The sequence below is a fragment of the Dipodomys merriami genome, unplaced genomic scaffold, assembly GCF_024711535.1.
Source record: "Dipodomys merriami isolate MVZ:Mamm:240054 unplaced genomic scaffold, mDipMer1.0.p SCAF_7, whole genome shotgun sequence".
In the NCBI taxonomy this organism is placed as follows: domain Eukaryota; kingdom Metazoa; phylum Chordata; class Mammalia; order Rodentia; family Heteromyidae; genus Dipodomys; species Dipodomys merriami.
The window spans coordinates 38,208,491-38,235,485 of record NW_027206290.1 but is presented as its reverse complement, the minus strand read 5'-3'; the positions used below and the strand labels follow the sequence as shown (position 1 = coordinate 38,235,485).

Below are 26,995 nucleotides of genomic sequence, written 5' to 3'. Positions count from 1 at the left end.
GGTATTCAAATCCTATCCAGTAACATTCCCTGCATTTTCTACCACGTGATTTTCTACCCTGTGGTTCAGTGCCTTGTAAATACTGCAGCTGAAGAAATGCAGAGAGAAGAGAGAGAAATAATGTCCAATACTCCAATCTAAAACCACAAACTAATCTAAAAGGTGAAGTGAAAGTAATACTAATTTCAGAGCAAAACAAAAACCAAAAAAAGCAACATATTTTCATAATCATGATAAAAGAAAGTAAGGCTAAATGAAACAACCTACAACTTAACATCCAATGTGAAGAGGATTTTGGACATAGTCTTAACATTCTGTCTCAAACACTGCCCCTACCAAAGATCCAACACCAGCAGTCAATGCAACTAATGTTTAAAATTTTTGATTTAGGAATGAGAAGTTCAAATGCTTTTCACTATCTTTCAATTTTTTAATGACTTTTTGCATTTGTGTTAACAACTCCCTTTTAGCTGGGTGCCAAGTCATCCTAAATACTTGGAGGCTGAGATCTGAGGATCATGGTTTGAAGCCAGTCTGGCCAAGAAAGTCTGTGATACAATTATCTCCAATAAATTACCCCAAAACACCAGAAGTGGTGCTGTGGCTCAAGTGGTAGGGTACGAGCCTTGAGCAAAAGAAACTCAGGGACAAGGCCCAGGCCCTGAATTCAAGCCCCAGTATGGGCAAAATGGTAATAATAAATAAATACCTATCCCCCTTTTTAAAGGTTCTCTGTTACAACATACCTGCATCTGGTAGATCTCATGAGCTAGTAAACCGTATTAGCTCAAATAACACTAAGCCATTAGTCAGGACCTGCCATGTCCCCCTGGGAGTAGGGGATGCCCTCGGGAGAAGCACCCACGCAGTGTGCACAGCACTAACTGCCAAAATAGACAGTGACAGAGGCCACTCGGGTTCTAAAGGCCCTCAATTCATGTGATGCTTCACTTTCAACCACAGATGCTACCTTGGCTACTCTGTGATAATGTAGCTTTTCATGAGTTACAAGCACGCTACTTTCCATTGTAAGGAACTCAGCACTAGGCTCAAGACAAAGAACACAACTAAAGCCAACTTAAACCCATTCTGGCAGTGTCTTCCCAGAACAACTATCAGTACAATTCTGTGTCAGTTGGAATCCAGATAGAAGAGAGAAATCTCATGGTAACTTGAACAAGGAAGTTTTAATGTGAAGAACTGCTATTTACAGGGACTTAAGTGAGACTGAAACATTTCTAAAAGTAAGACTAAAAGACAACTCTAAAAAATAGCATTCTTAAGTGGGTTCACAGAATCTGCCAGGAAACTACTAGGAAGTCAGTGGGTATGCTGGTAGGGCTCGGGGAGCCTCCTGCTCTCTCCAGGGCATCAGTGAACCCCAATGGAGCAGACCACTAGGGTGTTCTGACACGTGCTGGGTGTATTTCTGCAACAGTAGCACAAAGGAACAGACATGCTGGACCGGAGAAAAGAAGCTTTTCTTTCTCCAGTGTCCACTGCGACCTCTACAGGCCAAGCTTCACACTGCCCAAGGGCTGGGGAGAGATGTCCAGTAACACTGTCAGGAGACAAAAGTGGACCAAGAGGACCGAGAAGAAATAAACAAGAGAGGCTATCATGAATGAGTGTTGAATATTTTATGAATTTCTGCATATATTAAGAAGACAATGGTTTTGCTTCTGCAGTCTGTGATACTATGAATTTTCTGATGACAAACCAACCTTACATCCCTAGGCAAACCCCACCTAGTTATAATGGATTATCCTTTTATATACTGCTATATATTGATTTTTCCAAAATATTCTTAAGTTCAGGTTCATAAAAAATTTGGTCTAATATTACTGGTTTTTATATATCCAGCAAGTCTCAGTAGTATTCTAGCAATTACCCTAAATAATGTTTGATAGGTCTTGAGGTATTCTAATATATGGTCTTTTGTAATTTCCCTGGTTAATTTAAAATTTCTAAACAAAAGTTGCCTAGAAATGTGCCATTTAATTTATAAGTACTTAGAGATTTTCCAGATGTTATTTGCAAATTATTCTGTAATTCTAGTCAGATAACTTATAAGATGTAATATTCTGACACTTGCTGTGTTTTCTCAATAAGCATACTGTCCAAAAAATAGGAAGAGGCTTCATGTATACTAGGAAATAATGTGTAGTCAGCTGTTCTTGGGGGCATGTTCCAAAACATGCTGACTCAAAGGACTGCTCATGTTTTCTTTTTACCTTACTGATTTCTGCTTAACGTTAAGCTAATTACTAACATAAATAATTATGATTATAAGGTTGCCTATTTTCCTTACCCTTCTGTTGCACAGCTTTCATTTCCCTTATATTTAAAGAATTTCCAATAATATTTTATGTAGTAATTTTGCAGTTGAAAAATCCCTTCCCTGTGCTCTGTCTTCACTTCTCTGGTGTACACAGGCATCTAGGATCATCATCTTTTCCACTTAAATGTCAAGGATGGCCCTTGACAGATTCGTACGGCTGCAGTGGAGGAGTCTCTAGGAATCCTCTGCTTCCTGGCATGTAATGCACCTTCTATCTGCCTTTCACCTTCTTTGCTTAATTACCGGCTGTCAGAATATTAGGTTATGTTGTGTCTTGGTGTAGTTTTTTTTTCTTCTGCTTATGGTTTGTTGAACTTCTTAGATTTGCATGTTTACTGTCTCCATGAAATTTAGAACAATTTTAGCCCCCACCTCTCCAAGTATTTTTTCTGCTTTCTTACTTTGGCTTGATAGGGTGCCATAGCTCACCTATAGAGTATAGTTCTGTTCTAAATTTCAACTATCTAGAAACAGATGTTACTTATATCGTGCCCAATTTTTAGTTGTTTATGATGATTATACATGAGTTCCTTCTGGCTCTTGCTAGGCCCTCCCCCATTTTGGTAGCTTGTTTGATTAGTTTCTATGTATTCACATTCAGTGATCTCTTCTTCTGACATTTCTAATCTTTTTTTAAAGTATATCCTATGAATGTTATGCTCCATTTACTTTTTTTGTATATTCTCTTTGATTTAAATCCTTGAACATATTTATAATAGCACTAAAATGCTTGGTATGGTAATGCCATATCATGTGTCATTTCTAATTATTTTTTTTCTATCACAGAATTTTTTCACTTGAAAAGCTGTATTTTTTTCACTTGAAAAGCTGTATGGTCTCACTTTCCTATGTGCTGCATGTCTAGTAATTTTGATTTCCAGTACTGAGGGTTGGACTTACTTATATACCCTCTTATTCTATATCTTGAGCCATGCCTCCAACCTGGATTTTTAGTAGTTACATTTGGAGATAGACTCTCAAAATAAAAAACAACTCTTCTGCTTGAGTAGGTCTGAACTGTAATCCTCTGGTGCCAGCTACATGTCTAGTAACTTTTTTATTAAATGTTGGATACTGTGAAATACACTGTCTCCATTTTGTTCTGTCTCTCTATGTGTGTCAGGTTAAATGCTATTTATACCCATTCAATTCTTTGAGGGTTTTAAAATTAACTTCATTAAAATGGGCCTACAAGTTTTCATCCACTACTTTAGCCCTGGTAGTAAGGTAGGACGCTGGTGGGACTCCCTGATCAGACTGGTCAGAACTCAAACATCTTCTGGCCCTGTGTGAGCTCTGGGAAATACCCTCAGCTCTTCTTGTCTGGCCTGTGGGCCTGTCCTACACATTCTCAGCTTACTGTGCTCCCTGCTTATCACTTGAGCTTTTTCTTTCACAGGTCTCTCCACATATAAATTCCAGATACTTTAGACTTCTAAACTCAGATTTCTGTTCTCACAACTCAGTGTCTGCTGCACTCTGCCTGGGCTGCCTTCCCTGCAGAAAATTCCTTCAGGCAGAAAGTTGAAGAAAACACAGTCTCCTTTCCTCTTTTCTCAGAAATCCTAGTCCTATTCTACTGAAGTCTGGTATCAAAGAATAAAAAGACCTGTCTGCTGCTCCTCTCTCTATTTTCTTGTTCAAAAAATCCTCATATTTTGGTCAGTAAGTCTCTACTAGGTGGCTGATAAAGTACTTCTGATATGTAACTAGGTATTCTAACCTCATTTACACTTTCTTGTCTCAGACCTCAAATCAGGTTTTTTTTTTTTCCTTGTTGTTTTTTTTTTCTTGAACTCTAGGCCTGGGCACTGTACCTCAGCTCTTCGGCTAAAGGCTAGTGCTCTACCACTTGAGCCACAGCACCACTTATGGCTTTTTTTGCTTATGTGGTGCTGAGGAATTGAACCCAGGGCCTCATGCATGCGAGGCAAGCACTCTACCACTGAGCCACATTCCCAGCCTTGGGAATCAGGTTTTATTGCCCAAGTAGACTTAGAATTTTTTTTTTTGCAGGCAGAAGTGGTACTGATGTTTGAACTCACTTGCTAGGCAAGTACTCTCCCGCTAAGCCATGCATCTAGCCTTTTTTTGTACTGGTTATTTTTGCGATAGGTCTCACTTATTCCCAGGCCCCTGTGCTGCAATCCAGCTGCTGTCTGATTCCCACTATAACTGGGATGACAGATACATGCTAGCATACCACACTTCCATTGAAATGGAGGCTCACAGACTTTTCTGCTTAGGTTGGCTTGGAACTGCAGTCCTCCTGATCTGAGCCTCCCGGAGAGCTAGGATGACAGAACACCACTGCATTCTAGAGTTGCAATCTTTCAGTAAAGAACGCTAAGAGACCAGACGTGGCCATTCAGTGTGCTAACTGCTTCTAGGTTCAGAGCAGTTTAAAGCATTTGGGTTTGTCAGACAGCTAAGTGGAGCTCTTAAGATCTGAAGAGGTACAGCTGCGTGGACCCTATGAACAAAAACTATATATAAACTGTAGCTCTTCTCTAGGACAAAACTTCACACTGAGGAGAAACTACAAAACTGGGACAATAAAGTAACTTAAAAGACCCACGTGATGGAGGCAGCAGACAGTAAGGAGATAGGTCTTAGGAAGCACAGCTTTCTTTTTGTTACTCTGTTTTAACAAAGGAAGAACAACTTTACCTCTGAAATGAAAATCAGACTGCTCTCAGACTTTTTTTTGGAGGGGGGCGGGTAAATACTGGGGTTTGAAGTTAAATAGGTACTCTACCACTTGAGCCACTTCCCAGTCCGCTTTGCTTTCATTATTTTTAGAACAGGGTCATGCTATTTGCCCCCATTAGCCTGGCAGTGACTTATATTTGTTTCCTGTGTAGCTTATATGACAGATCTCAACTGCACCCAGCTCCCTGCCCCTTACCCCAAGTACTAGGGTTTGAACTTGACTGGATCTCCCTCCTCTACCCCACCCCGTTCTAGAGCCATGCCTCTAGATCTCAGACTCATGAGTACCCAGAATTGGACGGAATGGGATCTCAAACTTTTTACCTGGCTGCCCTTAGCCACTAACCTCCCGATCTCTGCATCCCAAACAGCTATTATCACATGCATGAGCTACTGTACTTCAAACAAATACGAAGTACGAAGGTCACAGACAAACTACTAAGATAATCCTGGGAACTTTCCTTGGGAACTCTAGTAGAGAACAAGCTTTAGATATCCACAATTACTCAAGAAACTATGAACTGGTGGTAAGAGTACTAATGTACTTACAGAATAATGAATCAGTATAAGAGTACAGTCACGTAATGGCTTGCAAACATGCATATAACTCAAGTATCAAAGAGTAGGGCAGCTGGGTGCCATTGGCTCACATCTGTAATCCCAGCTACTCAAGAGGCTGAGATTTGAAGATCATGGTTTAAAACCAGTCCTGGCAGGAAAGTCTGTGAGGCTCCTAACTCTAATTAACCTCCCAAAAGAGAGAGAAGTGCAACTGGAGTCAAACAGTGTGCAGACTTTGAGCAAAAAGCTCAGGGATAGTGCCCAGACTCTGAGTTCAAGCCTAGGACCACACGCAAGCACACATGCACACCCAAGCACACATGCATGCACGCACGCACGCACGTGTGAGCACACACACACACACACACATACAAAACAGGAGAAGAATGAAAAAAACAGGTACAAAGTAGACTATGCTTATTGATTTATTTCAATTGCTGCTAGTAAAAAGATGTTACTTCAAGTCAACTATGGGGGAGAACAGAGAAAGAAGAGATCAATAGATCATTCAGTATTTCTTATAGTCAGGACAAAAATAAACAGAGAGGAAAATGAGTAATATTAAATAAAAATGTAGAACTAACCATAAGGATAAAGATGGAAGCTGTTTAAAGAAAGAGAACAGATAAACAACAAGCTATAGAGTAAAAGGCTTATGATATAAAAGTAACGTAAGGTAAAAGAAGATAGAAAAATATGAAAGATGTGAGGCTAAAGATAATGTTCTATCAAAAAATATAAAGACAGCTTCATCTGGCATTGGTGGCTCACTTATATAATTCTAGCTACTCGGGAGGCAGAGATCCAGAGGATCACGATTCAAGGCCAGTCTAGGCAGAGAAGTCTCTCATTTATGCCAAGCCCATGTGGACTGCGAATCTTCCATTTACACTTTCCATGTAGCTATGGTGACAGGTGTGGACCAACCATCACACCCAATTTGTTGTTGTTGTTGCTGAGATGAGGTCTTCAAACCTGTTTTATCTAGGCTGTCTTCAATCTATGATCTCCTGATCTCTGTCTCAGCAGAAGTTAAGATTGTAAGTGTGAGCCATAGCACCCAGCTAATGGGTCTTTGAAGGATAAAATACAAAATGACAATCATCAGGCCTGTGGTTTAAAAAGAGAGAATGTATTTAAAAAAAGAAAATAGGCTACATTCAGGTGACAAGGTGACATGAAAGGCAGGACACCTTGAATGCCTGGTTAAGTGGTTTACATACTGTTCTCACTGTAATTCTAGTAACTGTATGAAGTGAGTCATGTTGTGCTTATTTTAAGTATGGAGATTCTGAGGTTCAGAAACATACCATAACTTGCCCATATGAAGCAGAGAATAAGATGTTAGAGTCAAGAGTCTGAGCCGGAACTGGTTCAAGTTGTAAAGTGTCAGCCTAGCAACACAGAGGTTGTCCTAAGTTCAAACCCCAGTACTGCTGAACAAATCATCTTTACCATTACATATACTGTTTATAAATAATATATTCACAAAGGAAAACAGAAGAAAAACAGTTCAAGTAAGAAAGGGTAAGGGTTCGGGGAAGTGCAGAGGGACAGGTATTAAAAAAACGCAATCAAGAAGCCTTGGTAATAGATTAGACATTATATAAAATTAACAAGTAAAGGAAATCAACAGGTCCATACCCTTAGGAAATTGGTATCCACAAATGGTTGCAGACACTGGAAAGAAACTCAGAGAAGGCCCGTCTGTGACCTTTATTGTTTGCTGCTCTGCATTCTTTCCAAGACCTGTGTTGACTAAAGCCAAACTTAAGCATTTCCTGCTATGTGTCCACCATTCATCAGGTCTTCTGAGAAATATCAAGACCTCTAGCTAGGTGAAGTTCAGAATGAATGGTAGAAAGGTTTCTTTGTGCTTCTTCCTTTTTGTCCTTTGTCCTACCCAGGTGGAGGGTACATTATAAAGCTGCTCTCCAGGCACATACTATTAAGAGCTAAAATTGTACTACAGAGACTTTACAATTTGATTCATAGAAATAAAATCTAATTAACAGGCAAATATGTATTTACTACATTTTTAAGAGTATATTCAATTGTATAGCATAAGGATTTCCCATGACAGTTCCATACAGTAAATAAAATTTTAAATTCTAAACAATTTTTTAAAAGTCACAATACAGAATCTAATTCTTTGTAATTTTATAAAGCAAACTCCCGAAGTTCTCTAAAAATTTTCTTCTTATCCAATCTTTCTTTCTTGTGTGTGTGCACTTGCTAGTCCTACGGCTTGAACTCAGGGCATGGGCACTATGCCTGGGAGTTTGTTGCTCAAAGCCAGCACTCTACCGCTTGGAACCGTAACTCCACTTCTTCCTTTTCTGGATAGTTAATAGGGGCTAAGAGTCTCATGGACTTTTCTGCCCCTGCTGACTTTGAACTATGATCCTGAGATCTCAGCCTCCTGAGGAGCTGGGATTACAGATGAGTCACCAGCACCCAGCTTTTTGCTCCATTCTTATTCACCAACTTGGTCTTCCCAAATTCATCTGAGATGTTCTGAATAATTTCTAGACGTTCACTTAGTTAAGTAAGGATAGCTCATATTATCACATACTTACATGGAATGGTTCTCAAGTAGAGATTATCTCTGATCACTTGCTGCAGTTTGTGGTCAACTGATCCTTTCTGGAATTGAAGGCTCAGGTAATGTCGCAAATCTTTATTAATGACTTTGCCTAAAAAAAACCCACAGGAAACAAAACACAGCTGTTAGATGTCCATTTAAATATAGAAGCTAGTGACCGAATACTTTTAAACCATTTAACTGTAACAGGAAAAGGAAATCAAAATATTTTAACAAAAGAAGATAACAAATGATTGTAGGCACAATAATTATGCAGTGCAGTATATTGTGGGCCTGATTTTGCACGGCCAGAGGAGATTGCTGACAGGGACTGTCATGTCAGCACTGGTAGCAGCAGTACAGATGTATGATCCACACATATGCTTTGATCATTCTCATGACAAACTATGCAGAAGGTATTATCTTATCTAAACTGTACAGATAAAAGAGGAGAGGTTTCGTCACTTGGCCAAAGTTCCAGTGTGTGCATCCAGGGAGTGCATCTCCAACCCTCACTGTGAGCTTGGGCACACTAAGCCAGGCAGGATTGCCAGTGTCCCAACCCCCACAATGCCTGTCACTTTCTGTGTATTGTCTGTGTATGTGCCTTTCTTGTGCATGAGTAAGAGCTCTTACAAGCTGAAAGAAGAGTTCCAGGGATAGATAGGTTGAGCAGAACCTTCTAACAATAATTTGAAAGAACATCAGCTAACTCAGGTCTAAGCTAACAATGTGGTATTACTCATGTTCAAATACCACCTCATTATTTCTATTCTACTTTCAATCTATTCGAGTGTACCTAAGCCAGATGGGGGTGGGTCAGACCTGTAATCCTAGCCACATAGGAGGCTGAGATCTGAGGAATGTGGTTCGAAGCCACATGGTGATGGGTAGGAAAGTCTGTGAGATTCTTATTTCCAATTAACTACCAAAAAGCTGGAAGCAGAGATGTGGCTCAAGCGGTAGAGTGCTTACCTTGAGCACAAAAGCTCAAGGACAGTACCCAGGTCCAGAGTTCCCAGACTGGCATACACATATACATAAAAAAAAGTATATCTAGGGCTGGTAAGGTGGTTCAGTGGTAGAGTGCTTGCCTTGCATGCATAAAGCCCTGAATTCGATTCCTTAGCACAACATATGCAGAAAAGGCCAGAAGTGGCTCTGGGCTCAAGCAGTAGAGCGCTATCCTTTGAGCTGGAGAGCTGAGGGACAGCACCCAGGCCCAGAGTTCAGGCCCCATGACCAACCCCCACCCCCTTCAAAAAAGTGTATCTAATGTTATAAATTTACAAAGTCCATTTCTACTTTACCCTCTAAGTGCTCTCATACAAACAAGCAGGAACACGCTAGTTTTTTAAAATAATTATTTATTTATTTATTTATTTTGCCGGTCATGGGGCTTGAACTCTGGGCTTGGGCACTGTCCCTCAGGTCTTCAGCTCAAGGCAAGTGCTCTACCACATGAGCCACAGCACCACTTCCAGTTTTCTGGTGGTTTATTGGAGATAAGAGTCTCACGGACTTTCTTGTCTGGGCTGGCTTTGAACCGTGATTCTCAGATCTCAGCCTCCTGAGTAGCTAGGATTACAGGCGTGAGCCACCAGCGCCCAACTTAAAAAATAATTTATATATTTAAATTATTGTCCAGTGTATTTGGTATTCTCCTTGAAATTTAGAAAAACACAGGCTGCAATAATCAAGCAATGCTGTTATTTTCTGTGTGATACCTCCCCTAGCACCTCAGCAACAGGAAGATGTCTTCCACTCAGAGGGTCATGTTCTCTGTCAGTTACAAAGTACACAGGGGACAGAACACGTTAAAATGGTGTGTCCGTGCACCACAGACTTCTGTAAGTACATAGGCTAGATTTTGTCTATCATCTTTACCCCTGCATCATTCAACTTCAACTTAAGTTTAGTGTTGTATACATGCTCTTGGATCCTTAAAAAGGTTCCTCTTTGGGTGGGCACCAGTGGCTCACACCTGTCATCCTAGCTACTCTGGAGGCTGAGATCTGAGGATTGCAGTTCAAAGCCAACCCTGGCAGGAAAGTCCCAGAGACTCTTATCTCCAATTAACTACTAGAAAACTGGAAGTGGTGCTGTTGCTCAAGTGGTAGAGCTCTCGCCTTGAGCTGAAGAGCTGAGGGACAGTGCCCAGGCCCAGAGTTCAAGCCCCACAACCAACAAGAAAGAAAGAAAGAGAAAGAGAGGGGGGAGAGGGAGGGAGAAAAAAGAAAAAGAAAGAAGGAAAGAAAGACACCTTAACTCTAGTCTTCAAAGACACAGTGATTCTCAAAGTAGCAACATTAAAAGTAAAGATTTGATACAGAACAATGTGTCAGATGCTCATAATATATTTTAAGTGAAAATATTCATGTTACAAAATAGAATACTAAGTGTGAGCCCAATCTGAAACAAACTGGGGGATATGCAAAAATAAGCAATGAGAAAAAGCACACGTAAAAAAACTCATGCCGCAACAGTACCTAAGATTTAAAGTGTAATTACTAGGGCATTTCAAAGACCTTTTTCTTTTTCTTTTTTTTCTTTTTGCTTATTTGGTGCTGAGGAATCGAACCCAGGGCCTCAGGCATGCAAGGCAAGTGCTCTACCACTAAGCCACCTTCCCAGCCCCTCAAAGACCTTTTTCTACACATCCTTTTTTTTCTTCATCATTTTTTGTATTTTCATTAGTGAAAGTGAACCAGGCAGCAGTGCCTCCTGCCTATATTTCTAGTTCCTCAGGAGACTGAGTCCTGGATGATTGAGGTTTGAAACCAGTCTGAGCAGAAAAGTCTGTGAAACTCCATCTCCAATTAACCTGCAAAAAGTTAGACTGGAGGTGTGGATCAAGCAGTAGAGCATCACCATCTGCATGAAAGCCCAGTTCCAGGCCTTGAGATCAATTACTGGCTGGCACCTACATTACACACATGCACACGTGCACACGTGCACACACACACACACACACACACACTCTCACATGTATAAAAGTGTATTATTACACCGTAGGCTACAAACTGTGCCCTTCAATGGTCCTCAGCAGAAAAGGAAGCCTGACCTAATATATCATTACCAAAAACTTGCGAACTTTTATATAGAATTGGGTACATGTACATTTTCTTTTAGTTATTTGGCTTCAAAGAAGGTGTTATTTTCACTAAACCTAAATTAAAGCACAACCACGTATAAGCTATAGAACTAAAATCTACATCTGAAAAATGAAATTTAAATTTCTGTTTAAGATGAGACTAAATCATCATAAATTTCTTTTTGAAAAGTATATATCAAGAATGTTTAGCAAAATGGAACCTTGGTAGAACAGAGTAGAAAAAAAAAGGAATAATCAAAACTTTTTCTAAACTTTTTGATGGGATTACATAGATGTAATACTTTTTGTTAAAAATCTATATTTTAAAAGTGCTGTCCTGGGGCTGTAGCAATTTTTGTTTTGTGACACCCACGCTGCGAATCATTAACAAGCCTGTCATAAACTCAGATAACCAATGCCTGTATTGCACACCAATAACTGAACCTCTTGTGTTCCAGTAGAAACTGATAAACTGACAAAATTAACCAATATTTGGGAATTATTTAATAGTATCTTTTTCTCTGGTAGCTTTTTAAAACAATTTATGAGGGCTGGGAAGGTGGCTCAGTGGTAGAGTGCTTGCCTTGCATGCATGAGGCGCTGAGTTCGATTCCTCAGCACCACATAAATAGAAAAAGGCAGAAGTGGCTCTGTGGCTGAAGTGGTAGAGCACTTGCCTTGAGCTGAAGAGCTGAGGGACAGCACCCACCCAGGGTTCAAGCCCTACCACTGATCAAAAAAACAAAACATAACTATCAGATGCTGGTGCCTTATGACTGAAATTCAGCTACTTAGGAGGCTGAGAACTGAGGATTGTGGTTTGAAGAAGCCAGCCCAGGCAGGAAAGTCCATGAGACTCTTATCTCCATTTAACCACCAAAAAGCTGGAGCTGGAGCTCAAGTGGTAGCCTTGAGTACAAAAGCTCAGGAACAATGTACAGGCCCTGAGTTCAACCACCCTAGGACTGGTACCAAAAACAAACACAGTAATAATTCATGCTAATCCTTGGAACATTTCTGAAGTGGATGGCTAAAAGAGTGAAAAAATTATATCAAATTTCAAAAGTAATCTGACTTCAAGGAAAATCAACATTCATTTAACAAATGAAAATATAAGTGCTTCCTCTTTCCATTGTTAAGCTCTAGTTTAATTGACACATTTAAAAGGATTTTTTAGATTTTTTTTTTGTCGGTCGTGGGGCTTGAACTCTGGACTTGGTCGCTGTCCCTGCGCTCTTCAGCTCAAGGCGAGCACTCTACCGCTTGAGCCACAGCGCCACTTCCTTAAAAGGATTTTTAAAATTATGTTTATAAAACATGGCTATATAATTATATGTTCAAGATCAGAAGATGGTCTTGTAGGTGACACTCCAACAGAACAAAATAAAGACAAAACATAAAAAAAAGATGGAAAAAAGTTTAGCTCTGCCCATTCAAATAGCAACTCCAAAAAGAATAATCAAGACCACACTGAAAAAATAAAAGGCTTTTTCTTAGCCCTATGAATTAACTACGCCCCCAACTTTGTATCTGCACCCTTTGATCTAAGCTATACTCTCTTGCAGTTCCTTGGCAATCACCTTGGGCTCCAGAAGATCAGATTCATGACAGCATTTTGTAACAAAGGCTCACTGCTCAGGCAAGCAGTGCCCTTCTTCTTTACCTGTGGCAAAAAGCAAAACTACCTTTTCTCTCAAGTGGAAGCAGGAACTTCTCCGGGGCTCCTCCAGTCAATGACTGAACTGATAGGGTCAACCAGGCCACACCCTCTAACTGTGCACACCTTTCCCACCACCTGCCCCAATGCTACCTGTATAATCTGAAGCTAAAACCTGTACCACTGGAGGTGGCTGAAGATGCACTTAAGTGCTGCCATGCACTAAGCTCCTCTCTCCACCTCTCACCATCAACCCAGCTTCAGAAATGCCATAGGGTGGCAAACAACTCTAGGATCCTGAACCCTGTGCATTTTGCAGTTTGAGTGGAACACATGTGGAAGGCCCTCATGGGTAGCAGGGCAGGCCAGGACCAAAGGAAGAATGCAGCAGCCAAGTGGTTATTTTCTTTCTGCTCAAGTTTCTTAATTGTGATGTCAGTAAGCAAAACCACGTCAGAGCTGCAGACCAGAGGAACAGAGCAAAAAAGTGCATGCTGATGCACACACCAAAATGGGTGACTTGTTAACTCACTGCCTGCTCACTGTGAAGCAGAGGGAAGGAACCAAATGAAACCACTGCCTTGAGTCCCCACAAAGAAAGGACAAACATTCCCAACACAGAGGACCCAAAAAAAGAAAACTCTGAGTGCCAGTGGCTCACGTCTGTAATCCTAGCTACTCAGGAGGCTGAGGATCACAATTCAAAGCCAGCATGGGCAGGAAAGTCCGTCAGATTCTTATCTCCAATCTCCAATATACCACCAGAAAACCAGAAGTGGCACTGTGGCTCAAGTGGTAGAGAGAGCACTAGCCTTGAACTGAAGAGCTGAAGGACAACACTCAGGCCCAGAGTTCAAGCCTCAGGACTGGCAAAAAAAAAAAAAAAAAAAAAAGAAAGATCTGAGACTTCTCCTATTTGAATAAAATGATATTATCAGTACCCATAAGTTTTGGTGATGAATCTGACAGAAGAGAGAGATTAAAAAAATCACTGTGGGCTTTCTACTTGGTTAACTGTGGAAAAATTGAGTTTCACTTAAAAAAGGAAAAGAAAGAGGCTTAGGCTGTAAGGCAGCAAATCAAGATACCGTTTGGGGAAGGTTGTTTTGAGATGCTGAGACAGACTCCATGTAAAAATGAATTTCAAGTAGTTACTAAACTAGAAAGACAGCCAACCAGTTGGGAAAAGATCTTTACCAGCAACACATCAGACAAAGACCTAAAATCCGGTATGTACAGGGAGCCCAAGAAACCAACTCCTCCCAAATCTAATACACCAATCACTACCTGGGTGAGGGAGCTAAGGAGAGACTTCTCAGAAGAGGTAAGAATGGCAAAGAAACACGAGGAAATGCTCGTCACCCCTGGCCACACTGGAAATGCAAATGGAAACAACTCTTGAGAGGGTCCATCTCTCAGATGGCCAATATTCTGAATTGGAACAACAGTGCTGGTGGGAACGTGGGGAAAAGGAAGCCTACTGCACTGCTGGTGGGAATGTAAACTAGTACAGCCGCTCTGGACAGCAGTCTGGAGGTTCCTCAAGAAAGTAAACACAGACCTCCCCATGACCCAGCCATACCACGCCTGGGCAGCTACCCTGAGCATCACCAGCCAGGATACGACAAGGATACCTACACACCCATGTTCCATGTTCACTGCTGCACTGCTCACAAAAGCCAAGGATGGAAACAGCCCAGATGCACCACAAGAGATAAGTGGATCATAGGACAAAATGTGGTACCTATATACGATGGAATTTACACACCATTAGAAAGGATAGAATAATGTCATTCACAGGGAAATGGATGGAACTAGAACAAATCATGTTGAGAGAGTTAAGCCAAGAACAGAGAGACAAATGGTGCATGTTCTCTCTGATACTTGGAAGTAAGATCTAAAATGCAATGGAATATGGCCAGTTATGTAGGATACCATATACAGTGAGAACAACAAAGGATAATCTTAGGAGAGAATCACAAAGATTCAATGCCTAAGCACCTCTTCCTATTTGTATAAGATCATATACATACTGAAATGAACTCCTAATATATGGAAACAAAAGACTATTTTAAATTTGTTTTTTCTTTTTCTGATTTTTTTTTTTTTTTTTGGTGGGTTGTGGGGCTTGAACTCTGGGCCTAGGCGCTGTCCCTCAGCTCTTCAGTTCAAGGCTAGCGTTCTACCACTTGAGCCACAGTGCCATTTCTGGTTTTCTGGTGGTTAATTGGAAATAAGAGTCTCATGGATTTTCCTGTCCAAGCTGGCTTTGAACCTCAATCCTCAGATCTCAGCCTCCTGAGTAGCTAGGATTACAGGTGTTGAGTAACTGGCGCAAAGCTTGATTCAATATTCTTTCCCTTATATATGGTGCATTCATGTGGGAGGGTGGGGGGAAGGAATAAAATTCGAGGAAAAAGGGTGAATAACTACAGCAGTGGAGTGCACTGAACATCGATGAAAGTGTACTATACAACTTGTGTTTGGAGATGGGAGGGAGGGATAGGAGAATGTGAGGGAACAGATGACATTGTATGAAAGGAAATGCACTTATCACCTGACTCATATAAATGTAACCCCTCTGTATATCACCTCTATAATAACAATACATTTTTAACAAATAAATACCAATTAAGTTGCTGATACGAGTGTGAGAATTTAGAGGACAGACGTGAAATTAGAATTGTAAATTGAGAATCTTTGGTTCAAGAAAAAAAAAATGACAAAAATGTAGCTTTGGATACAGAGATGGCAAGAAGTGTTTTCATGCACAGCTGATGAAAATACTTTTCAAAAAACATTCTGGCAAAAATAAATAACATAATGTCCCCTGAAAAGAATCCTCAAGGTGATAACTGTAATGTAAAAAAGTTAAATGTTTATCACAGCATTATTGACAAGGAATTCATATATCCAGCTATAGGAAACTGCTGATTAAATGACAATAATGAAGTACAACACCTTCTAAACACATTATTGAGCAGAAATACAAGAAGCTACAGAGCAGCATGAGTCCACAATGCCATTAATGAAGTAGTACCCATAGGTATGTAAAAAATATATTCTAAATGTGCTATCCCTACATGGAAAGGTGTTAAAGAGTTTTCATTCATTTTCATCATTTTCTATATTGGGAGTTTTTCTGAAAAAGAAAAAAAAGCCTACCATTTAAAAAAATTCAATAAAACCCCTCCTCCTCGAGTGTTTAAAAACTGAGATGCAACATAACCTAGGGCAAGAGAAGAAAACCACCCTGGCTGAACTCATCTGCTTTTCAAATGCCAGCCTGTGCAGGACTACATTGTCAAAGCCTAGCACTGCTCCGGCTGAGAACCAAACAAGCAGCTAGAGAAGTCAGGCCTGGTAGACCTGACCTCACTGACGTGAGGTTACACAGGGGCTCTTCAACCCAGACCCAGGACTGAGATCTGTGCAGCAATTTAGAGTGAGATACTGCGAGTATACTAATCTTGAGGATTAGTACACCATGTATAAGAAAACACATATAAAGTAAAAAAAGAAAAACACAGCTTGACTACAATACAATTATTTCCTTTACAAAAAAGGGAAAAGAGAAATATGGTATGATACAAGTAAATAAAACCAAAAAAACCCCACAAACCCCCAGGCACCTCTGGGTGTTGGGGATATAAACCATCACAGAGCAGACCCTGTCCGCAGTGTCACAGGACGCCCTGTCCTGCTTTGCTCCGGTAGGTAGAAACAAACCATCAGAAAGGCGGGCTAAGAGTGAGCACCAGGTACACTGGTGGAGTGTCACAGTGACTGGGCTGGAGTTGGGTGGAAGAGGGGTCAAGGAGATCATGGGCACTGTTGGTGGGAAAACAGCTTCCTAGGCGGCTTGAGGTGTCACAACACAAAACAACAATAATGGAGGCGCAAGGAACTATAAAACTAGAGTAACAGTCGGTACACTCAGGGGACAGAAGACTGCTCAGGACATTAAAGGCTCAGAATATCATTTTCTGATGTAATCACTGAGAGTTTCTCACGGGAATGTTGTATCACTAAACCTGTGTTTTGGAAGGATCATTCTGATAACAATGTGAGCTACAAAGACAAAGGAGAACAGGGACAGAGCTCCCAAACCAGCATAGGACAAATCTGGTCACAGCTCAAGTAATAACAGCATCAGAAGCAGCATTAGAAGAATCAGTACAGCAGAAAATTGGATCGGTGAAATAGGAAGCAGACTCCAGAAACGCACTAAATGTAGGAACTTGGCCAAAATCTGAAGTGAATCAATGCTCACAGATTTACAAGGAAGTTCTATGACTCAAATGTCAAATGTCTCTGAAAAAGAGAATAAATTAAACAAGCAATAAATAAAACATATATTTGAAGCAATTGAAAAATTAAAAATAAATGTAATTGGAAATGGAAAGGTCTACCATGTACCATATACCAAGAGAAGGAAAATGACAGCATCATAAAGACACTTATTCAAGTTCTTCGTTCATTTTTGGGGGCAGGAATAGTGGGGCAGTTGAGTGTAGAGATCTCAGAATTTTCCTTCAAAAAAGAAGAGATACCATTTAAACAGATAAAGTCAAGAGGAATTCATATGACATTTTCTTGGTCAAAGACAATGTGGCCTCTTTTCTTCCTTTTGCTTCTCTTGATATGGTAGGATGACTGTGAATGAATTAGTGAATGAATAAATGATAGATGAGTTTATGGATCGATTTCATGTAACTATCTTTCTTCAGAACACTAGAAAAGTGGTAATTCAAAGTCCTGCCAGTGAAGTCCAAAGAAAAAGTTACCATTTTGATTTGCTAAAGGGGAATGTTCTATGGCTTCTGTGATGACAAAAGGAAGCTCAGGGAGAGCTCAGTCAGTATCGAAGCATTAATAAAACGAAACAGAAAAACCTAAGCCTTTGTCAAACAAAACTTTTTCTACCTAATCACATTTTCTTCTTTAAAAACTTAATCGTTTATCTCCTAGAATATTCTGATCAAAACATTTATTTTTAGTGATTTTCTACAAAAAGTATCTTCATTATTCACTTTCTCAAAATTCCAAATTGTAATAGGTTAAGTGAAAACTATGGAGCGGAAATACTGTTTAAGTAGGTTTCTACAGTTTAATCTCTACATGCAGTTTTACAAAGCAATTACCCTAAACGCTTCAAAAGTGTCAATGTCAGGAAAAGACAGGAAAGAAAAGAGAACTATGAAGGCATGAAGACTAAGGGACTGAAGTCAAGACAACTAAAGAAAGGTTGGTTGTTTTTTTTTTTATCTGTTTCTTTTTTTTTTAATTTTATTTTATTTTATTTGTGAACATACTGTACAGAGGGGTTACAATTGCATGGGCAGGATAATGCGTACATTTCTTACCAAGCACTGCAGCCTCCTCCTTTGTTTACCCTTCACATCACTTCCCAGCCTCCCCCCTGCCCCCCCAATCCCCATTCTTCTTTGTTTTTTTTTTTTTTAAAAAAGGAAGAAAAGAAAAAAATACAAAAGACATTTTTAGGAAAAACCTGAACTTAGCCTGTACATTAAATATCTTTATCATCATTCTTCCACATGTGGCTATGAAATAGCTTTGTGGTTATTTTTAGGGTATATGTACAGAAGTATTGTAACATGTGCAATTTAACTTCAAACAACTGTGATTTAAAGGAATCAACCACAAGTACATAAGTAGTAAAGAAGGTTTTCCATAAGCTAAAAATTAGTGTAAGTAAAGAGGGTATAGGAAATTCATTCCCCCTCTTTTGAAAAGCCATTTAAAGGCGGGGTAAATTCTTTTAAAGTTCAAACCTACAACCTATTCCACCAACAGCTAACATTTATTGCGTGACTACAGTCTACTCTGTTCAAGCCAATTACTTTTATTAACCCATTTGATCCTCACAAGTCCCCTATGGAGTTAAGCATTACTACTATAACTACCATTATTATTACATAGGAGTAGCCAGAGGCACTGAAAGGTGACATAGTCACTCAAGGTCACAAGCTAGATGTGTGATGGAGTCAAACACTGCACCCTCTATGAGGATACAAGTAAACAATAAGCACATGAGTAACTACAAAAAAAAAAAAAAAAGGAACTAGCTAGGAGTGATGACCTGAACTTATAACCCTAGCTTCCTGAAAGGTAGAAATCAGGGGGCTGATCTTTTATAAACACATGTTCCCCGTATCATCTTATAAAAATAAATTTATTCACATTTTTATCCCCTTTGCCAGGATACCACCCTCTTCATGGCAGGAAGCATGTTTGGCTTGGTTCACATCCCTAGACTCTAGAAGAGCTAGGTGAACAGGAGGCACATAAAAGCCTGCTGAAGTTCTATGCTTATGAGATGTTCATACGTGAAGAAATGAAGACAATTAAGTCTCAATATATTCATTTATACTTTGTAGATGTATTTTCTTATTTCTATTAAAAAAATAGTATCTGAGCTAGGCTCTGGTGGCTCACGCCTATAATCCTAGCTACTCAGGAGACTGAGATCTGAGGATTATGGTTCAAAGCCAGCCCATGCAGGTCCCTGAGACTCTTATCTCCAGTTAACCACTAAAAACCTAGAAGTGGTGCTGTGGTTCAAGTGGTAGAGCCCTGGCCTTGAGCTGAAGAGCTGAGGGACAGTGGCCAAGCCCAGAGTTCAAGCCCCACGACTAACAACAATAACAAAATAATAATAATAATAATAATAATAATAATAATAATAATAATAATAATAATAATATCTGAGCCAAGGGCTAGTGGCTCAGGTCTGTAATCCTAGCCACTCAGGAGGCTGAGACCTAAGGACTGAAGTTCAAAGCCAGTCCAAGAAAGGAAAGTCCTTTGAGATGCTTTATCTCCAATTAATCATCCAAAGCCAGAAGTAGAGCTGTGTCTCAAGTGATAGAACACTAGCCTTGAGCAAGAAAGTTCAGTGACAGCATCCTAGATGGAGGTCAAACTCAGCCCTGCCGCTCAACAGATGAAGTCAACACTGATAACTAATAATATATTTGTTAGCCAGACAGAATGAGAAGTGGATTTGCTCTCATGTTCTAAAGTGATGGTAGTAGTCTGGCAGACAATAGTACCCATGTTGCACCGCCTTTGAACAAAACAGAATCAGCACTGTGGGCTGTGATGCTATCCTTGGAGAGACTACATGGGGCTGGGCGCTGGCTGGCATCTGGAAACTTCCATTTCAGGAAGGTTCTCACCTCCCTCATACGTAGGCCTCAAGTACCTGAAAGTGTGCAAATCAGCCCAGTGCTGTGTTGTCCACCGGAGCTGGCATTCTGGTACAATGTAGGCTGTGGACAGCTAGAGGATCAGCCTCCATATAAGTCTAGCCACGGTCTAGAGGGTTCTGCTGGGGGCCTCTTGTGTATGCTGCCAGGACTGGTGCTGGTGGAGTTGGTGACTCCTCCAGGAGACGCCACCAGAACCTCGTCTACAGTAAATCAGAGCAACAAGAGGGACACATGCCCAGTGCTAGGAGCCCCCAGAAAACCACCACTACCACCAAGCTTGGCAACCTCCAAACAGCATGCAATGTCAGACTGTAGTTCTGTTATTCCAGGATAATGAACATTACCAAGAATTTAACATTCTATAGGAATAAAAAAGAAACAACAGGAGTCATTAAGATTTCTGACTGTAGGGCCAGATGCTGGTGGCTCATGCCTATAAACCTAGCTTCTTAGGAGACTGATAGGAGCACCCCAGTTTGAAGCTACCTTGGGCAGGAAAGTCCATAGACTCTTGTCTCCAATGAACCACCAGGAAAACTAGAAGTGGTGATGTGGCTCAAAGTGGTAGAGCACTAGCCTTCAGCAGAATAGCTCACTCAGGGACAGTGCCAGGCCCTGATTTCAAGCACCACAACTGACAAAAAAAAAAAAAAAAAAAAAAAGATTTCAGACTGTAGACTATGTATGACTGTAATTATTTCCCATCCAATGGTTAATATACTTACTCTCCTGGGGGACAAGGAAGCAATAAGATAATTAATTATGAGAGATCCAGTTCATACTTTAAATTATAAAATAGGTCTCAGTCTCAAAAGTAATGGAATTAGTCTTACAAAATCTTACTTACACATACACCCATTCCTATAAACCCCAGAAGACAGGCTCTACAGCAAGCTTCTAGTTCACAATCACACTTCACAAGTTAAAATTCCTAAGGCCTTTGTTTCTGATTTATAGATGGGATTGGGGTGATGTTAGGAAGCACCAGTGTTGGACTGGCTATGGAGACTGTATGTGTAATCTTCCCTACTGAGGAGGGAAAGAGTGAGAGAATCAGGGTTGAAGGTTGGCACAGACAAAAAGTGAGAAACATGCCCCCCCTCCCCCATATCTCAATAAACGAGCCAGGTATAGCACTTCATGCCTGTAACCCTACACAGCAGGTACAGGAAACAGGATCATCATTAGAGGTCACCAGGCAACAATCTAAAACCCTACCTGAAAAATAACTAAAGCAATTGAGGTCATGGCTCAAGGGGCAGAGCACTTTTCTAGCAAATGCAAGCCTAGAGTTCAAACCTAGACTGTCAGAAAGAAGAGAGCTATCATCAACGCCCATTTGCCCACCTGGAAAATGCTGTGTAGCTCACAGGAATGGGGGAAACCATTGTACTTCACCCCTCTGATTAGATGAACCTGAAGACAGCATACATCCAGAAATTGTTCAGCCACTTCCGAAATTTCATGGTTCTAATTACAAATAAGCACTGACGAGAACTCTTAAGACATTCATTGTCTTACAATAAGCATACTTTACACAAAATATCAAATAACATTCTAAATAAGTAGAATTGCTTTGTAAATTGAGAGTTGAGAGCCTTTCAGAGACCAAACAGGAAGCTGCATTCGACCTATAAAGCTTCACAGTGATTTCTCTGTGGAACAAATCTGTGAGCTCAGAAAGAACAGGTTCCTATGCCCCGACTTCCAACAACCAAAAACCCCTACCATGATACTACCACTCCATAGGTCAAATTCTAATATAAGTGTCAAGTCACAGAAGCCCTGCAGCCCAACGTGCTCCGTTAGCACTCATGTTACTCAGGTAACACCAACCTCAGCAGCAGGCGGTGACGGATGGCACACTGTGGCAGTGAGATCACCATGTTTTTCCTGCCAGGGGTTTGGTGGTGGAGTTGTCTGCTGTTGGTTTTGTTTTTACTTAAGAAATGGTTTCTTTTTCCTATGCCTCCAACAGAAAGGAGACTCTCCTTCAGAGGCCAGTCAACTTCTATTTGAAGAACTAATCCAATGAGTGTATGCTGTCCTCGAGCTGTGCTCTTGGACTGCATAATTTTAAAAAAATTATATTTACTTCATTTCCATTAGTACCTAATATAAATACTACTTCTTAGTTTATTATCTAAATATTTGGTAAAAACAGTAACAAAACAAATAAAATGACCCTAACTTGGCTTGAGACTCAACAGAGCATTCCTATAGTTTAAAAAAACTAAGCAGATGGCAAATGGCAAGGTAGACCACTGCTGGCACTAAAATAACTGAAATTCTCATCTGTCCTTTCACTCCAAACACATCAAGTGGCTAGTCTGGCAGGCACCGGGTAAATGCCAGAGCAAGCGGTCCTCCTGTCACAGAAAAGGCAGCACTAAGCCCAGGAGCAGTGCGGGCCACACTCTGCAGGTGGCTCCCTTTTCTTCAGTACTGTTTATGACACTGAAGCTAAGTGATATTTTACCGAACTGAAGAGGTGTGGTCTGTCTGTTACTCAGGGTGTGTGTGTGTGTGGGCAGTACAAATAACCTGCCCCATGAGCAGTAGAGCTATTAAGTATAGGATCTGCCAAATGTTGGTGTAAGTGATAAGCAAATTTTTATGCAGATAGAAGAGAAAAATGTAATCAACTTGTATTTACCTGTGAAGGAAGCCACCTGCCAATTCACGTATCTACATATATCTGAACCAACTGCCTCGAGATGTAAAAACAAAAAGTACCCACCTATATCTGCAGAGTGTAAATGATGAAATATGAAACGTGCATACTTCATTGCTGACGGAAGGAGAGAAACAACTGCCTTGAACAACAAGCTTCCAAGTAACCAACACTCAGCTTTTTGGAAATGATTATTATTTTCTTTTCAAGCAAAAGCAAAACATGTAAATAACTTGGACAAGCACAAATTGAGGTACAATTCAAAATAATTCAAAAATGACAATCTGACAACCATATGTCAGAGGAATAGTATAGATATAGGAAAACTTCAGATAGACATCTCAAAAATTTATTTTTAGGGGCTGGGAAGGTGGCTCAGTACAGCACTTGCCTTGCAGGCCTGAGGTCCTGGGTTTGATTCCTCAACACCACGTAAGCAAAAAGAAAAAAGCCGGAAGTGGCACTGTGGCTCAAGTGGTAGAGCGCTAGCCTTGAGCTGAAGAGCTGAGGGACAGCGCCCAGGCCCAGAGTTCAGGCCCCACGACAGGACCCCCCCCCCAAAAAAAATTATTTTTAGTCATGATAAACAATTGAAAGTTATTAGTAGAGAGGATAAATTCAAGAATACTGAAAAGACCTCACTTATTTGATAATATAAGGCATGCACATCACATTTATACAAGTAAATCCATTTGAATGTCATAAGGGTAGATACTATTATCCAAAATGTAAAAGAAAACAATTAGCCCTGACTAGGATTAAACTGAATTTGCATACACCTCTCCTGGAAAGTAAGTGTTCTTTGATATAACCCAAGGTACAAAGGTATATATAGTAAAGGTGTAATATAGCTATAATAGAAACACCTTACAAATATTTACAAAATTTGTTACATATGTCACACAATATTTATAGTTTGCTGGAGATAATCTAAACAGCTGTTTGATTTAAAACAACAACAAAAGCTGGGCCTTGATGGCTGAAACGTATAACCCCAGTTACTCAGGAGTCTGAGATCTGGAGACTGTGGTCTGAAGCCAGCCTGAGCAAAAAAATCCATGAGACTCTTAGCTCCAATTAACCACTAAAAAGCCAAAGCAGAGTTGTGGCTCATGTGGGAGTACTATGAGCCTTGAACAATATGCTCAGGGACAGTGCCCAATTCCCAAGTTCAAGTACCAGGCCAGTACTAAAACAAAACCTACCAAACAAAACCCTCAACACTTGCATTTTTAAGAAATTGAGAGAAAATAGAGACCATGCCTCCAATAAGCAGCAACACAGAGAAGAGGAAAGAAGGTGGCTTTTAAGAATGAATGGTAGAGGAAAAACTGGGAGAGAAGGAGAGAATGACACTGTTCAAAAGGAAATATACCTATCACCTGACTTATGTGACTATAACTCTGCACATCACCTTAACAATAAACTTTAAAAAAGAAAAAAGGAATTAAGGCTATGGTGATATGCCTTTTCTTCCCATGCCACAAAACCCAACATGCATACAACTGAAAAGTTGAATAGTAATTATGAGTGATGAGAAAGCTAGAATTTCATTCTAATTTTGGCCAAGACTGTTTGTAAAGAAGGTAAAAATGACTACCGATCACTTGTTTTAGGGTTAATAATGAAGTTATTTTTTAATAGTGGGGTTTATTTTTTATTGTTATTATTATTTTGGTGTTGCTCTGAGCTACAAAATAATTTACAGACCTCAAAATGGTAAATTGAAAACATTTTCGTGTTTTCAGACAACACAAGGACTCCTTATGTCAAGGAGTTTCCGTGAACATCCATACAGCGTAACAACCAATTCCTCACAAAGATTCTCTTTACTTAATGTTACGGCTGTGTAAGTGAAAAATGGAATTGTTTCTAAATAATACCATCATTTTCTCATTTTGAGTAATTTCTTCCCACTCATTTATAGGAGGGAAAAAAAATCAAGAAAAATATTCTCTCCATATAACTTATGCATAATTGCTTTAGTATTTTGAAATAGCGATGACAACATTCAACAAAGGAGCTGAGGGTTTTTTTTTTTTTAAGCATCAATCATTTTCTCAGCAGGAAGAAACAATGTAAACTAAGTACAGACCACGGAGCCCTGACGCTTCCTTCCGCTCAGCTCGGTGCTTCCTTCCGCTCAGCTCGGTGCTTCCTTCCGCTCAAGCTCGGTTTTCCAGGAGAATGCTATCTGGGTTTCCTTCAAGAGCGGAGAGGCTCCCAGCTGCCACCCTGCCCACAGGTATCAAAATCAAGACTGTCTGGTCAGAAGCGCTGATAACTGCCCTCAAGCCAGGTCAGTTAAACCAGGTGAGGTGTGATCCTTTCAAAGGCTGTTAATTTGCCGCGTCACTGGGCCTTTGACCCTTTAAGGACAGCATGGTAAACCCAGCCAGGCCCACACAACAACCTTTTAGCAGCTCTTTGACCAGAGGAAGCAAGGCTTAATATGGAAATCTGAAAAGAAACATACTTACCCTTAGCCCTTACGATTTTATTCATTTATTTTTTGCTGCTGGTAGTAGGGCTTGAAATCAGTACTGGGAGCTCTTATAATCAACCTTTTGCTCAAGACTAGTGCTCTACCACCTGAGCTACACACCCACTTCTGGCATTTTACTGGTTAAATGGAGATACAAGTATCTCAGATTTCTCTTTGGGTGGCTTTGAAGGAAGAACGTCAGATCTCAGCATTCCAAGTAGCTGGAAATTATAAGTGTGAGCCTTCTTTACCTTTCTCCTTGAAAACAAAACTAAAATGTGCACTGCCCTTGTTAACATACCATGTTTCTTTTCTTTTTAACTTTCACTTTCTCATGAATCAGTGAGAGTCAAAATGGAGCATGGTTTGTATATTTCAATTCTAATTGATTTTGGAGCTATTACTGCCCCAAACACAGAACTGCCAATCTGGTGGGTTCAGATGCCTAGTATCTTCTTTTAGTAGTGGAATCTGCACCCATGACTATTAAAAAGCTAAACTTCATACAGGTTTGGCAGGTTATATATATATAGTTTTTTGGGTTTTTTTGTTTTTTTGGTGGTCGTGGAGCGACAGGTTATATTTTATTGAGAGCAGTGATGATTGGCCAAAAGCACAGGCACACACCTCACACTGGCCCTGAGCTCTGTCACAAAGCTGGCAAGCCAGGGCTGGGACACAGACTCTCACTCCACTGCACCAATTCTTCCGGGACAGATAACAGCACAATTTTCTGTCTCACAGACCAACCCCTGCCTTTAGTAAGAAAAAATATCAGTAAATGTTACAAAGAGAAAGTGGTCTACCCCTTCACCTGCTGTATGTCAAGTGTTGTGCCAGGCATAGAGAGAGAAAGACAGAATGAAGCTGGCACTAGGCATGAGGCAGATGTCTGGTGGGGGGTGAGGAGGGAAATCCTCAGCTCAGCTTCCCAATTTCCACATAAATCATAGGTTCTGGAGAGCCCTGGCAAAGAACAGCTCCAGCAGTTCACAGGATGTAACATTCACAGATTTGTTTAGCAAACAGGGCAAAGCAAGAGGGAACTAGAAGAGGAGCAAAGAACGAGTGTTCTTCTTACATACAGGAGGAGGTACCAAGAGGCTCACAATGACTGACCTTGTCCCGAGTATACCTGTACCTTCAAAGCGGAGGATTCCCCCTCAAACATGTGCATAGACACCTGACTATGTTATCTACAACCTGTAATAATTTTGATAAGTTCTCCAACATGGAGCAAGGGAGCTACTATACTGCCCCTAAACATAGAGACAATGGGAGCCATTTTTAAGGCAATTTTTTTCTGGTCTAAGAATCCATTCACCAGACAAGTCTTCAATTCTCAGGTCTCCTTATTTATTCAAGAATACTTTGACTTCACCGGATGCTGGTGGCTCATGCCTGTAATCCTTACTCAGGAGGCTGAGATCTGAGGATCATGGTTCAAAGCCAGCCCAGGCAGGAAAGTCCGTGAGACTCATCTCCAATAAACCAATAGAAAAGTGGAAGTGGCACTGTGGATCAAGTGGTAGAGCACTTGCCTTTGAGCTGAAGAGCACAGGGACAGCGCCCAAGCCCAGAGTTCAAGCTCCACGACCCCCCCCCAAAAAAAAGAATTCTTTGACTTAACATCTAAAAGAAGGAAAGGGGAT

General features: G+C 40.5%; 1 protein-coding gene across 2 annotated transcripts in view; it reads right to left on the bottom strand.

The window, feature by feature from the left end:
• Positions 1–26,995, bottom strand: part of Magi3 (membrane associated guanylate kinase, WW and PDZ domain containing 3) — a 154,407-nt gene that overhangs the window by 69,176 nt on the left and 58,236 nt on the right. For both annotated transcript variants that reach the window (XM_070006369.1, XM_070006370.1), the window contains exon 2: positions 8,194–8,310. In XM_070006369.1, the coding sequence (XP_069862470.1) occupies positions 8,194–8,310 (117 nt within the window). The remainder of the gene's footprint in view (positions 1–8,193; positions 8,311–26,995) is intronic.